General features: G+C 43.2%; 1 protein-coding gene across 1 annotated transcript in view; it reads left to right on the top strand.

The window, feature by feature from the left end:
* DNMT3L (DNA (cytosine-5-)-methyltransferase 3-like) overlaps positions 1-9,444 on the top strand; it is a 36,995-nt gene extending 27,551 nt beyond the window's left edge. Inside the window, exons 10-12 of the mRNA XM_015409768.1 lie at positions 1,844-1,980; positions 3,944-4,029; positions 9,303-9,444. Of these exons, the coding sequence (XP_015265254.1) occupies positions 1,844-1,980; positions 3,944-4,029; positions 9,303-9,444 (365 nt within the window). The remainder of the gene's footprint in view (positions 1-1,843; positions 1,981-3,943; positions 4,030-9,302) is intronic.
* The last annotated feature ends 5,382 nt before the right edge of the window (positions 9,445-14,826 follow it).

Below are 14,826 nucleotides of genomic sequence, written 5' to 3'. Positions count from 1 at the left end.
TCCTAGGAAAATTACAGTCTTTTTCCATAGTGGGGACCAAAGCAACTTGCATTATTCTCTCCTCCTTTTATCTGCATGACAACCCTGTGAGGTTGGTTAGGATGAAAATATGTGACTGGTCCAAAATCACGCAGTCAGCTTCCACTGCAAGATGGGGATCTGAACCTGGGTCTTGCAGACCCTACTTTGAAGCTCTAACTGCTGCACCTCACTGTCTTTCATAGGGTGACTGCTGATGAACAGTAGCAAACAGCTGGGTCTAGCTGAGTCTTGCAAATCAGGGGGCATCTGGCAACCCTAGACTGCTGCCAGGCCTAGGGCTCCCAGTTTCCAAGTGGGACCTGGAGACCCCCCAGAATTACAGCTGAACTCCAGACCAGAGAGATCTGTCTCCCTGGAGAAAATGGTTGCTGTGGAGGGTGGACTCTGTGGCATTATACCCAGCTGAGGCCTTTCCCTTCCCCAAACCCAGCCCTCCTCCTTAGAGAACTCCCCAGCCTAGTACTGGCAACCCTTGTCAGGCCAGGCTCACTCAGAGGCCAAAAGAGGCCTGGAAAGGGCCCTCCCTCTACCTTTTACCAACAGAGCCAGTTAGAAGCCCCCCAAAAAAAATTCTAATCTCTCGCCATTGATGCCTGGAGTTAGATCACTGCAGAGGCCATTTCAAAAGGTATTGGGGGGAATTCAAACACCCCTGAAGGGGGTTTATTTTGTTTTTTACTTTTTGGATTTTTCTGCAGGACCAGGAAGGCCCTTGAGTATATAGGAAAAGCAGTTGAGGGAGAGTGAGCCCTGTGGTGGCAGAAATAAGTATCTGCATGAGGGGAAAGTCTGGGAAATAGTATATAGACAAGAAACGGGACCCACGATACACGCAGGGGGGAGTATTTCCTGCAGCTCCCGGGTGACTGGCCTGCTGAAGCAGCAGGAGCTCTGCATGGAGGAGAAGGTGGCAGCAGCCACAGGTGAGCCCAGCAGGCAGTCCGCCAGCCCCACCAAGGCTCCCCCCCCCGCCAACAGCAGCAACAGCACCAAGGCCTCCCTCCCTGCCAAGAGCAGCAACAGTGGCAAGCCCTGCAAAGCTCCTAGCTGCTGGGCCTGCCAGGCTTCTCCCCCCTCCCGCTGACAGAAGCAACAGCCGTGGCTCCCAGCCACCGTCCTGCCAAGGCTTCTCTCCACCACTACCCACCAGCAGCAACAGCCGTGAGTCCTGCATGGCTCTGCCACAGTTCCCAGTGGTAAGTGTATTCTCTGTGCATGCACAGGGAATGCTCTTTTACTTTGGGGGGAATTGAAGTATGCCCCAAGTGTGCAGGAAAATCTGTTTACCCTCCATGTGCTCCCGATGTGTGGATTTAGATATCCGCACAGAGGGGGCATCTTGGCTATTAGATATATAGATAACCCAGGCATAACCAGATGGGCATAACTTCACCAGATCCCTAGGGAGCAATTTGGATGATTGCCCAAGACCACATCACCAGTTTCAGCTAACTCCAGCTAGAAACTCTCATCTCTCTGTCTCCAGTTCTTCAAAACTGCACAATCTTCTGTCTTACATAATACCTGCCCCTCCCCTCAGCTATAGAGATACCACCTTTGCCAAGCACTTAGGAATATCTCATTCATGGACGGATTCCCTCCAGCAATCGAGAGACTATCTCCTAACTATTAGCAGCCACTTGTGAATCATCAGCCAACCAATTACTCTGAACTTATGATCTTGGGCAACTGTTCTCATCAGAGGAAACTGCTTTTGGGGGTTGGGGAGATTGTTTGTTGGTTGAATTTTCCAAAGACCATTTTCAGAGACTATCTTCATCTGGCTTCTTTCCCTCTCTAGCCTGGTATATTTATCAATACGTTCGTATTCTTCAATACAGTAGACCCCCAGAAAGAAGCAGGCCTTTTTTCTGGATTTTTCTTGATAATTTGGTCCTGGAAGAAGAAACCAGGGATGCAGCCTGTCGTTTTTTAAAGGTAAATAGCCATACAAGTTGCTTTCAGGAATTTTACTGTTTTTTACTGAATTTTACAAGTTGCTTACAGGAATTTTATTTCCCTGTTTCTGTCTGATTTTCAGTAGTATAGTTTCCTGGTGCTACAAACTGACAGACGATGTCACTACCTGTATAAACAATAAACAACCACTTCCACCAATGCCATCAATTTTTACATGTAACAGATATGCTGAAATGGGTTTTACTGAGCTGCACCTTGAACAAACCAACAGTTTCAGCTCACGCGGGTCTTCTCCCATACATAGCAGTGCAGAAGATGTGGTAAAATGGCTGTCACCTATTTATATCTCAAATGTCATAGATTCCTACCTAAAGGCTCACTTGGGAAATGTATTTTTCCATTTTCCTCCCTGTTAGAAAGGTGTCTAAGGTAGCCCCTGAGTGCTGGCAGAGTGCAATTTATTCATTACTTTTCTAAAGATGTAAATTTTACACCTTGGGTAAAAATAGTCAAGGTTATCTGTGAAGTAATACCTTCACATGGGCGGGGGTATCATCCTGATTGGGACTGGCATGCCTTTTCCAGTTCCAGGAAGATTTTCTTGTGCTTAGATTTGGCCACAGTTTGGTTATTAATTTGAGAGTATAGTGACTGTTGTGTGGATTCAGTCTGAAGATTAGTCTGTGTGTTAACCAATGTTCCCTCTAAGCTGTGGAGTCTTGTGAGCAAAAAGTCTACTTTGTGAGCTACTGGGATTAAAGTTGTGAGCAAGTAATTTGGCCACTGTATAAATCAGTTTTCTCTGGGAAGATTTTCTTGTGCTTAAGTTTGGCCACAGTTTGGTTATTGATTTGAGAGTATATAGTGAGTGTTGTGTGGATTCAGTCTGAAGATTAGTCTATGTGTTAACCACATATGTTCTAGTGGTTTCCTTGAAGTCACTTCTACCAATACACTGTAACATCTCACTCCAGCTACCATGTGACACCCCACTCTGTCATGCGTAGAGTTCCCTCGCTAGCCTCCAAACTTTGGACAGGATATCTTTTGCTGGCAAGGGAACTTGCTGCATGACGAAGAGTCATGTTGTAACCACAGCAAGACTGGGAAGTGGAAATTCACAATGGGGAAGTGACCAGAAATGAATGTGTGGGCCAGCCCCACACATAATTTACACTCAAAAAAAAGCCTCTGTTCTCAGAAAGCAATTGGCACAGAAATATTTTGAATTATTCTTCTGTGAAATTCAAAACCATGAATCTTAACTGGTCTAGTTATTAAGCATTTCACTGTACCTCTTCTGCGCTCATCTGCACATACCCATGCACCATCTTTCCGCATGGCCCATTAGTACAGGAGTTGAATAAACCAGAATTTTCCCTGTGCTAAAACTGCGCAAGTATGTTGTGCAAGGTGTAGAGCATGAACTGGTTATGCAGTCATCGTCCCCATCAATGCCCCCTCTAAGCTGTGGAGTCTTGAGAGCAAAAGTTCTACTTGGTGAGCTACTGGCCTTAAAGTTGTGAGCGAGCGATTTGGCTACTGCATAAACTAGTTGGCTCCAGAGCCACCCTTCCTGAGCTAAGACAAAAAGGTGTGAGCCGGAGGCTAAAAGACTGTGAGCGAGCTCACGCTCACTCAGCTTAGAGGGAACACTGGTCCCCATGTGTAGAGTTCATGACTGGGGCAGAAGAAGGAACAGCATAACAGAAGCGGTCGGTACTGGATCCACACCAACCCAATCCCTGTCAACGTACTTTGGGCATACTCCATATGAACAGCACTCTGGGTATGTAACACTACATAGAGCATGTGGGTCTTTCTTCATCCTGATGAGCATGTGTTCTATTCTTTGTTTATCCTAAGCTCTTGAAACTTTTCTGGGAAATGTTTTTCCCATTTGTATTGTACACTATTGGCATTGTCGTGATGATGTCCTTTCAACTATTGAAGCATACATTTGCTTTTGTTCCTTTAAAAGACTGACGCAACCATGAGGATCAAGCTGGACAAAAGCACCATCCAGAATGTTGTACACATATGGAGCAACATTCCATCAGTTAACAGGTAAAATGGGCTGTTTCGCAGGACTGTTCTGGGGAAAGTATAATCTTCCCTTTTGAGCCCCCTTGGAGGCTCTTTTATATAAATCAAAGGGAGACTCCAGGAAGACAGTGCTGAGCTGAGTGTCTCCCACTCAGCAATAATCCCCTGTAGTTTCCCCTGGCCGCTGTGGATGCCAGTTCAGAGTTGTGGCCACAGGGCTTCCAGGCCCTGGGTTTCCCCCCAGTTTCCCTTTTCTGTTGGCCTGCAGTGGCCATTTCCTCTCTCATGCCGCAGGGCAGTCTTTGAAGACAATTTAAGTCAATGGGCTTAGAAGGGCATAATTCTGTTTAGGATCGCACTGTCAAGAGTGATCAGTCAGTGGATTCACAATATTTGCTTTATTAAGAACTTGTATTTATTATGTGTAATATGCACACTGACTAGGAAATGTGATGGGGCTATAAAGAGTGTGCATAGCCAATATTTTAAAATACTCTTCTGAAAAGGCTCTATGTCATTAACACCTGCCGCATAAGTGACTGAGCAATGGGTGAATTCTTTCCCAGCATGGAAATGATCTTATTGGTACTGAACACAAAAACTCCCCATAGCCTATAGTGCAATGTGCTTACCATGAAATTGTGCTATCAAGCTGAAGACTGTGCTGGTCCAAAGCAGTCAGAGTGGATACAAGCTGTGCATCTCCAGTCTCATTTTTCCATTGGCTTCTTCACTTGCTCTCCTTTTCCACGTCTTGTAGAAAGCAAGGCCCCAAGTTTTCCTTGCATCGAGTTAGAGAGAAGGATCCAGAGCTTTTCCCATGGTTTTCCTGTGCTTTCTCACACTGCTTTAGCAAATAAGCTATTATATAGTGTTCCTTAGGGAGGGAAGGCAGCATGGTGTAGCCCGATCTCATCACATCTCAGAGGCTCAGCAGAGTCGGAATTTAGAAGGGAGACCACCAAGGAAGACCCTGCAAAGGAAGGCAATGGCAAACCACCCCTGCTTCTCACTTGCCTTGAAAGCCCCTTGCTGGGGTCGCCATACGTCAGCTGTGACTTGATGGCACTTTACACACACACACACACACACACAGAGTCTTCATTCACTACAATCCATGCTTAATTCCTCACCAAAAGTACTTTGAACTGTAGCCTATGCTTACAGCAAGATCTATTCATGAAGTGCATCACCATGTCTTTTTTCATAAACTCTTCCAAGAACTGAACTCATTGATTAATGCTTTCCATTACATGTATGTCAATATTAACTTGCATCAGAACCAACACTCAGATGTGTACATTTTTATTAATAATTGTAGGACAGACTTTTAAAATCATTTACATTTCTGGTACCTGAAACCATAAACGTACCTTTGTGGGGATGCATCCAAAATGTCTTGTTTGAGGGTCTTACTTTTGCTTCACTGCAATCCTAAACTCAACAGTGTAACAGAGTTAAGGGTTCTATTGGAATACTGAGAACACCTTTTCTATGAATGCTTGATTTCTGAGTTCTGGCTAAGGCCATGAAAAGAAATGGGAAACAGCATTGTGAAAGTGAATCTGATCTGTCTGGTTTTTCAGTCACTTTAGAGAACTGGGAGATACAAAGGGCAATTTTATTTTATTTTTAAAAATGCCCTTAGGCCTTTTTTGGTTAGGGGGTCTGACTACAGAAAGGACAGTGCATACATTTCAGGTTGCCAACTGCATGGAGGAAAAGAGCCCTGTCCCTTTAACAGAGACTTGAACGTGTGGGGTCCAATCTGCATTGGTATTTCCCACCGTTGTGCAGATGATCTCACATCGTCTCACAAATTTCTGTCTGCATTTCATGCCACATCCACTCTCCTCTTGTTTCATCTCAGCATCGACTGTCCGCATAATTTTATTGCCATTTAGTGGTGACTCCAGGGTCTCACCGCCTTATCTGAATGTGGTTTTAAGGTGGTACAACTGCTCCTTCCCACCGTCGAGCCGCTGTGAGCAAAAAGCAGACAACTTGAGCTGAATCCCCCCCCATCTTTTCTATGGAGATATGCAAATTGTCACAAAGGACACAAGTTAGCTGAAAATCCAGTTGTCTGCATTTGAAAGCAGCCAGGGAACATTTTTCTGCAATCATAGGGGGGGGGGGGTTGGAAGCACACCCACCCCCTGAACCATTTGTTATTTCCTGGGGCAGTCTCCAGAACACCCTGCCTGGCGACTGCTGGGTGTTTTGTGTTTTTTACCCAGCTCGTCCTGTCTTTCCTGCCCCCCCTTTACTTTCGGGGGGAGGGGGTCGCAGGTATCGTTTCCTCCCTGCAGCGCAGTGCCCTGCCAGCACCCCTGGGAGGCTGCTCCCCCCCCCTCATGCTCTCCCTAAACAACTTGCGTCCTGATGCAGACAGAGGAGAGCTTTATACTGAGCCAAATGGGAAGCTGGTGCCACAGCAGCATGGAACAGCTTTACATAGCAAATGCAGATTGGGTTTGGGAATGGGCAGCCTCTGTTAAAAGAATAGGACAAAATTTTTTTTGTTGTTTAGGCAGTCAGCAATCTTCCTTAATATATGGACATCACTTTATTTGTGTGTACTTGATGATTGAATATGTGAATCAGGTCCACTAAAAACTTGTGCGGAGCCCATCGCTGTAAGCCCGTTCACACACAGCGGGCATCGGTGGGGGTTTTTTTAACTCAGTTTGCACATGCGCATAGGCAGTCATCCACAGAATGGCGATCTTCGCGCATGCGCAAAACACCCTGTTCCGAAAAGCATGCCCTGAAGAGAGGACGTACCTTTAAAGTTTAAAGACCAAACTGGCCACCCTGAGGTCCCGGACTCCTCTAACACCTTAAACTAAGGACCTTTTTATTTTCTTTTTTAAACAAACAGCTCTCCCTCCTCTGTGAGGGCAGATAAGAGAACATAAGAGAACATAAGAGACGCCAATGTTGGATCAGGCCAAAGGCCCATCCAGTCCAACACTCTGTGTCACACAGTGGCCAGAAATACCAGTGCCATCAGGAGGTCCAGCAGTGGGGCCAGGACATTAGAAGCCCTCCCACTGTTGACCCCCCCCCCAAGCACCAAGAAGACAGAGCATCACTTGCCCCAGAGCCCCTAGCTATACCTTGTGGCTAATAGCCACTGATGGACCTCTGCTCCATATGCTTATCTAATTCCCTTTTGAAGCCGTCCATGCTTGTAGCCGCCACCACTTCCTGTGGCAGTGAATTCCAAGTGTTAATCACTCTTTGGGTGAAGAAGTACTTCCTTTTATCCGTTCTAACCCGACCGCTCAGCAATTTCATGGAGTGCCCACGGGTTCTTGTATTGTGAGAAAGGGAGAAAAGTACCTCTTTCTCTACCTGCTCTTTCCCATGCATAATCTTATAAACCTCGATCATGTCACCCCTCAGTCGTCTTTTCTCCAAGCTAAAGAGCCCTAAGCGCTTTAACCTTTCCTCATAGGGAAAGTGTTCCAACCCTTTTATCATTCGAGTTGCCCTTTTCTGCACTTTTTCCAAAGCTATAATATCCTTTTTAAGGTGTGGTGACCAGAACTGCACACAGTATTCCAAATGAGGTCTCACCATTGATTTATATAGGGGCATTATGATATTGGCTGATCTGTTTTCAATACCCTTCCTAATAATCCCCAGCATAGCATTGGCCTTCTTTATTGCAGTCACACACTGTCTCGACATTTTCAGTGAGTTATCTACTACAACTCCAAGATCTCTCTCTTGATCTGTCTCTGCCAGTTCAGACCCCATCAATGTGTATTTATATTTAGGATTTTTGGCTCCAATGTGCATCACCTTGCACTTGGCCACATTGAACCCCATTTGCCATGTTGATGCCCACTTGCCCATCCTTGACAGATCCCTTTGGAGTGCCTCACAATCCTCACTGGTTTTCACCACCCTGAACAACTTCGTATCATCCGCAAATTTAGCCACTTCACTGCTTACTCCCAACTCCAAATCATTAATGAACAAGTTAAAAAGCAGTGGATCGAGTACTGACCCCTGCAGTACCCCACTGCTTACCCCCCTCCACTGAGAAAATTGCCCATTTATACTCACTCTGTTTTCTATTAATTAGCCAGTTTTTGATCCATAAAAGGACTTGTCCTTTTATCCCATAATTTTTGAGCTTACTTAGGAGCCTTTGATGAGGAACTTTATCAAAAGCTTTCTGGAAGTCAAGGTAAACAATATCTATTGGATCCCCCTTGTCCACATGTTTGTTCACCCCATCAAAGAACACTAACAGGTTAGTGAGACAAGATCTTCCCTTACAGAATAGGTTTTGTCCATCTATGTGCCTACTAATTCTTTCCTTAATAATGGTTTCCACCAATTTACCAGGTATCAGCGTCAGACTGACCGGCCTGTAATTTCCCGGATCGCCTCTGGAACCCTTTTTAAAGATGGGAGTGACATTAGCTACCTTCCAGTCCTCAGGCATGGAGGCAGATTTTAAGTGGCTTGATATTGCCAGCCTCTGTGTCCCAGCCCTGATATTTCTTGGAGGTCTCCCCTCCAAGTGCTTGTCAGGGTCAGCCCTGCTTAGCTTCTGATAGCTTGCCTGGGCTATCCAAGTCAGGACACTTTTATATGCATTTAATTGATCACCTGAAACAAGTGTTTTGTTTGCATGAACACTGCAATCTACATAAGGGAAAAAAATGACACACTACTTTAAATCCATGAGCATCTGCTGACTGTAATCTATGGACTGGCCCTGAGAGATGTGCCCCCCCCCCTCGTCCCTGAAGTGTGATCTCCAGATACACAGAAGTGGTACATTACAATATAGTAGTACTGTATCTGTAGAATAGCAGCCTTGAAGATATTCCTAGCAAGATTTTTTTCATTCCATAAGCTGTCAAATCATAACTATGTGCGGTGCTATATAAAATGGGTCAAAGGGGAGAGAGAACAAGAGGGTAGAAGAAACATGGGTTTCACATTAAGGCTGTGAACAAATTCTAGATGGCCACCTTTCTCCTAGCCACCTTTCACCTGCTTTAAAGAAACGGTCATGCACAGAAATGTAGTGATGGTGAAAACTATTTGTGAGATGTCTGCCTATCATGCAGGTGTTCAATTACACTCCTTTGCCAGGAAGTGAAATGGCCCTGTGAGACGTTATAACATTTCTCACTGCAAGGGGAGGAATATTGAGGTGAGGAAGCAAATAGTTGCAATAAAAATCTGTGTATTAAGGGAAGGACAGATGTCCAGGCATATGTTTGAATATTTACATAAATGTTGTGTTTCTATTTCTTTTCTAGCAAATATTCTGGTGCATCATTATATGTGGATTTGTTTAAACTGGCAAAGGACATATGCAGAAAAAGAATTTTTTCAGAGCGGCCAGCCACACTAATTAAGGAGTTTTTTGTTCCTTTGAAAGAATATTTTAGGACTTTTTAATAAGAAATCCTGAAAGCAGGGCTGCCAACTTTTCAGTGTGTTGCTGTACCTGTGCCTTTAATAAGCTCAATACAGAGACACTAGCAGATGATAATGATTATCTGTATGCTAAGAAATACTTCACCGATGCATCCGTCCATCAAGTGACTCTTACAAGGACAAGAGGAGGTTTCTTTCCCTTTCACTTGGCAATCCCAACTTAAACGTATTTTTGACTGTTGATTGTTTTAATTGCTTTTGCATCAGACAGAGGAATACAAATTCTGTTGTTTCTTTTTTCATGAATATTCATTTTGCCCCTTTTTCATATCATTAACCAAGCTTGGGATAATTTCTTTCTTACTGGTTGGCTTGTCAACATTTTATTTTAGAGATGTTTATTGAGTGGTTTTGTGTCATGTTTGTCCATATGCTGAGGAAATTGCACATCTGACTGTAAGCTTAGGACCTGTGCACATGTTAAGAAGTGCTCCTGTCTCTACGTGGCCACCACAAGACTTGGTGACTAGATATTAAGTGCTCAGAACTTAATTCCAAAGCACCAGCAGGCTTCATTTGGATTGGGACTATGGTAAGCAGGGAAAGGGGATTTAAGCCTTCCCTAACTTGAAACAGCCCCAAATCTACTGATTGCTATACATACCCAGTGGGATAAACAGCAGCTGCCCAGGACACTTTCAGATCGGGAAAATGGTGCAGGGGAGTCTCTGTGCCTTGTGGTCCCAATCTGCTTCAGGCCTCATATACCTGGAAACTAAGTTTGGGACATGAAATTTCCAGACCATGGGAGCTTTGTAACATGTGAACTGGTCCCATGTAAAACTAGAGGCTGCAATTGAAACAACTGCAGTATTACTATATGCAAATAATTTCATGCTCTCAGTAGGAAAAGGTAACATAAAGCTTTAACAAGCACAGACAAGCTTTTACACCAGGTTCCTTAGTACTTGTATATTATGGGAAAATCTGACTTCTGTCCAAGTTGCAATACTTTAATTTTGCTGCTTTTAACCTATTTATACATATTTATAGCAGCATCTTTAATCAGTAAATGCAAGAAAAGTGTGAATGTCATCATGAATCTGAGAGATGATCAGTTTTGTAGCTGCAAAATATTCTCTAAAGACAATGAAAAAGAGGAGATTGGTAAAAGTAGGGAAAATATTGCTTGTCTTTTACAAATAAAAGTTAGTTTATTAGCTGTATTAATCTTCACGGAAAGTGATAGCCTTCATGTTCCTCCTTTCTTTGCTAAGCATGCTTGTTTTCATCAGATCTTCTGATCGTGGATACAATTTCATGTTCAAAACCACATGATTTAGTATCACTTGTGAATTGCTAGATTATGTCCCAGAAAATCCAATCTGAGTTTTAAAATATGTATGTAGAACAAGACAGATACTTTAATAAACCTTTCTATTATGCACAAACCAATTGTACTGGTGAACTAATTTCACACAGAATCACAGTTGTAGATATATATCTCTTGGTATAATCTGTAACATATCAGTCTTGACATATCTCAGTACATATGATGTGTGTTATCTAACTATAGGTTTGGCGTTTCAAATACTGGAGGAGCTATTACAAGGCTTATCTGCACATGTTTATTTTGTTTTGTGTCCTGCCATGGTCTCTGATCGATCTAATATGACACATTTTCATAGAGCTGTGCGGAAAAGCCCTCAACACCCCTCTTCCACCAGTTTTTAAATTTTTTGAACTAAGAAATCTGAATGCAAGCAATTTGCTGCATAGCTCTGTCCCATGAGCACTGGGACACAGCCACAACAGGCAAGAAAGAATTCCCAGTCAGGGGTAATCTTCAGATTGACAGGGAAGGAAGGAATACACTATTTGTCAGATGAGAAAGCAGCAGCAGTCATAATTCAACTGTACACTTAACCTTAAAGTTAAATTACCACCTTCCTGTGAATTATTTTCTGTCAGATCCTATTATGGGGAAAGTATACAATGGGCCCATCAGCCAAAGCTTGCGATCATCAACACAAATATCTTCAAGTAGTGATTTCCAAGCTGTCTGTTGTTCCTCTTCCAAGAACTGGCATGCCTAAATACTCACTGGATCATATAATTTACTGATGACATTATCTGTAGCTGGATCAGTTCTTGGGAATATCCTACACGTCCAGAGCAGTTTTGAAACTTTTAGAACAGGGAAACTTGAATGTACCTGATAGAAGAGGGTTAGAGTCTATGCTTCAACAAATTAGTTACTCTTTTAGGAACCACAAAACTCCTGGGCGGGCAGTCTTCAACAGAATAATTTGGCTACCACTCTGAAAATTAACTGAACTTCTAAAAATCTGTCCAACTAGTGTGTTTAAAAGGGAAGAAAAGAGATTTCATACAAATAGGTGACTCACCAACTTCCTTCATCTAGACAGTTAAAGCAATCTTTTAATCCCTGGAAATCAAAGGGATTGGCTTACATTGGTCTATAAGAAATAGGTACAAGTGCTTTTAGATAGTTGTGTTTGAGACTGAGCACAAGGTCAGCTGTGGGGGAGCCAAATACCCACACAGGGAAGTTCCTATTTTGTGAGGTATTTCTTGTGCAGCTTCCTGTTGTTTGTAGTATGACAGCTATAGAAACTGTCTAGTCTGCTATCATTGGGAATATTTGATTATAAATGGAAATCAAAACAGTCTATTTTTTAAAAAACATACCCAATTATATGGTTACCACTGGAATCATACTTCCCAGAAAGATATCCTGATTCCTTTTGATTTAAGGGAAACTTTTCTTTAATACTGAAACTGATAGTTAGCATGACAAGGAACATCCAGAATGGTTTACTGAACACTCCTTTAAAAATACACACCCAATTATATAGTTACCACTGGAATCATACTTCCCAGAGAGATATCCTGATGCCTTTTGATTTAAGGGACACTTTTCTTTAATACTGAATATTGTGTAGTGGGAAGCCGCATGGATCGACGACAGACAACGACGTGGTGCATAGCACGCTTTATTAGGCACACAACAAGACATGCAGACAAACGGCCGGCAGGCCAACTATATACACACCTGGGGACCACCCCTTGGTCACCATTGGTGGGTTTGAATCTCCCGCCAAGGCTCCCATTGGTTCCCCAGTGGAGGGACTAGGATCCTAGTCCCCATTGTCTTCCCAGACTGAAGCTCGGGTATATGCGCTGACCCCCAGTGGCGGTCAGTGGACACAACACTGAAACTGATAGTTAGCATGACAAGGAGCATCCAGAATGGTTTACTGAACACTCCTTGCAGAACAGACCCCACAGGCACCTTGCTCTACCACAGGAGATGTGGAATTTAAACACCTGGTCTCAGGCCTTCATGAGGGGTTCATTTCACCAGCTTTATTCCACTCCACAAAATTATCAGAATTCATTTTCAGCACCAACACCAGACTATGAATCATAGATAGTCTTATCTGGACCTAGACATCAGTTAAAATGTGACAATATCAATGCATCCACATTAAAATTCATTCAAGGATCTCCAAAACACAGGGGAGGCGGTTCCACAACTTAGGGGGCAACAGGTTCAAAGACCCTCCCACCAGTCTCTACCAATCATACTTCAGATAGCTAGGGTCTCATAGCAACGCTCCTCAACCTGGTAGACCTCAAAACCTGAGCAGGTTCATATGCTTTAAAACATATTTTCATTGGCAAATGCACAATTCAGTTGGTGGCAGAGATACGGCCAGAATTGTCAACAATCTTTGAACACTAAAATCCACACTAAGAAAAGCAGAAGTTTACAAAAAATGGCATTATGGGTTTGGAGGACTGCAAACTAACACCATTCCCATTATTTACTCTGGGTAAAGAATCTAGATTCTGTTTTTTTAAAAATTAGTACAGGAGACACTGAGTACTCAACCTGTCCCAACTTCTTTTTCCCTACCATTTTCAGTAGTTGCTATCTATGGTGCATTGGAAGCTTTCAAAGCTTCAATCAAGGACTGAATATTGACACCACTGCCAGCTGCAAGGGTCATGCTGTCTAAACTGACAGTGCTGATCCACTGTTTGGTCCTGGAAGCAACAAACTCCAGGTGCCAGACATCCACCCTCAAGGGCTACATCTGCTACATCTTTTGCAATGCAGTTTCAGACCTTATAATCTAATATAAATGGTAAAGGAGAAGGAAATCACAGAATATATAGAGATAGAAAATGTATGTACAGTTTCTAGTGCAAAGGACACAGTCCTGAAGATTGTAACAAACTATTTAGTTACTGCACAAAGCACTGATGTAATGTACAAAAATTGATAGGGTGAAAGACATTGGCTTGTATTTACTGGCATACAGATTAATTTAGCAATCAGTTCAGTCTATGTTGTTCAATGTTAAGTTGCTAAAATAAACAGAGAAGATGGGAAATTTTTGAAGCAAAAGCATAGCTGCCTTGGGACAAAACTAGTTATTCCAGTATTCATATCCTTGTTGGCTAAATTGTTGGCTGTGGATAGAGATGAGATTTAACATTAACCCTTTTTTTGCTAACCCTCAAATATCTTCATAAAAACTATATATGAGTTTCTCCTAAGCACTTTCATAGAGTTATTACGTTACTTCCTTATCTAGCTATCATCCAGACCATATTTGGGAATCTTATTTTAAACCAGGGGCGTCAAACACGCAGCCCGTGGGCCAGATCAGGCCCTCGGAGGGCTCCAATCCAACCCGCAATGACCTGACAGTTTCCTGCTTCTTTTTCCAGTTCTGATGCCATGTTGCAGCTTGCTTTACCAGACTCTCTCAATCGCACAGGAGTGAAGGATAGGCAAGCCTCTCCTGTGTGATTGAGAGAGTCTGGTAAAGAACTGGCTGAGGCTCCTCCTCCTTCCAGGTGGAAGGAGGGAACTTGTCAGGCTGCCTCAATCATATGCAAACAAAATGAAGCAGGGCAAAGGCTGACAGAGTTTGGTCAAGAGAACATGCTGGTTGTAGCGAACACCCTCTTCCAACAACCTAAGAGGCGACTCTACACATGGACATCACCAGATGGGCAACACTGAAATCAGATTGACTATATCATTTGCAGTCAAAGATGGAGAAGCTCTATCCAGTCTGTAAAAACAAGACCTGGAGCTAACTGTGGCTCAGATCATGAGCTACTCCTCATTGCAAAACTCAGACTTAAACTGAAGAAAGTTGGGGAAACCACTAGACCATTCAGGTTTGACCTAGATCACATCCCTGATGAATATACAGTGGAGGTGAAGAATAGGTTTAAGGGACTAGATTTGATATACAGAGTGCCTGAAGAACTATGGATGGAGGTTTGTGGCATTGTACAGGAGGCAGCAATCACCACCATCCCAAAGAAAAAGAAATCATATAATCATAGAGTTGGAAG

This window comes from Gekko japonicus, unplaced genomic scaffold (genome assembly GCF_001447785.1).
Source record: "Gekko japonicus isolate JY-2015 unplaced genomic scaffold, Gekko_japonicus_V1.1 scaffold4, whole genome shotgun sequence".
Taxonomy (NCBI): domain Eukaryota; kingdom Metazoa; phylum Chordata; class Lepidosauria; order Squamata; family Gekkonidae; genus Gekko; species Gekko japonicus.
The sequence above is the reverse complement of the archived record's forward strand: the minus strand, read 5'-3'. Positions and strand labels throughout refer to the sequence as shown.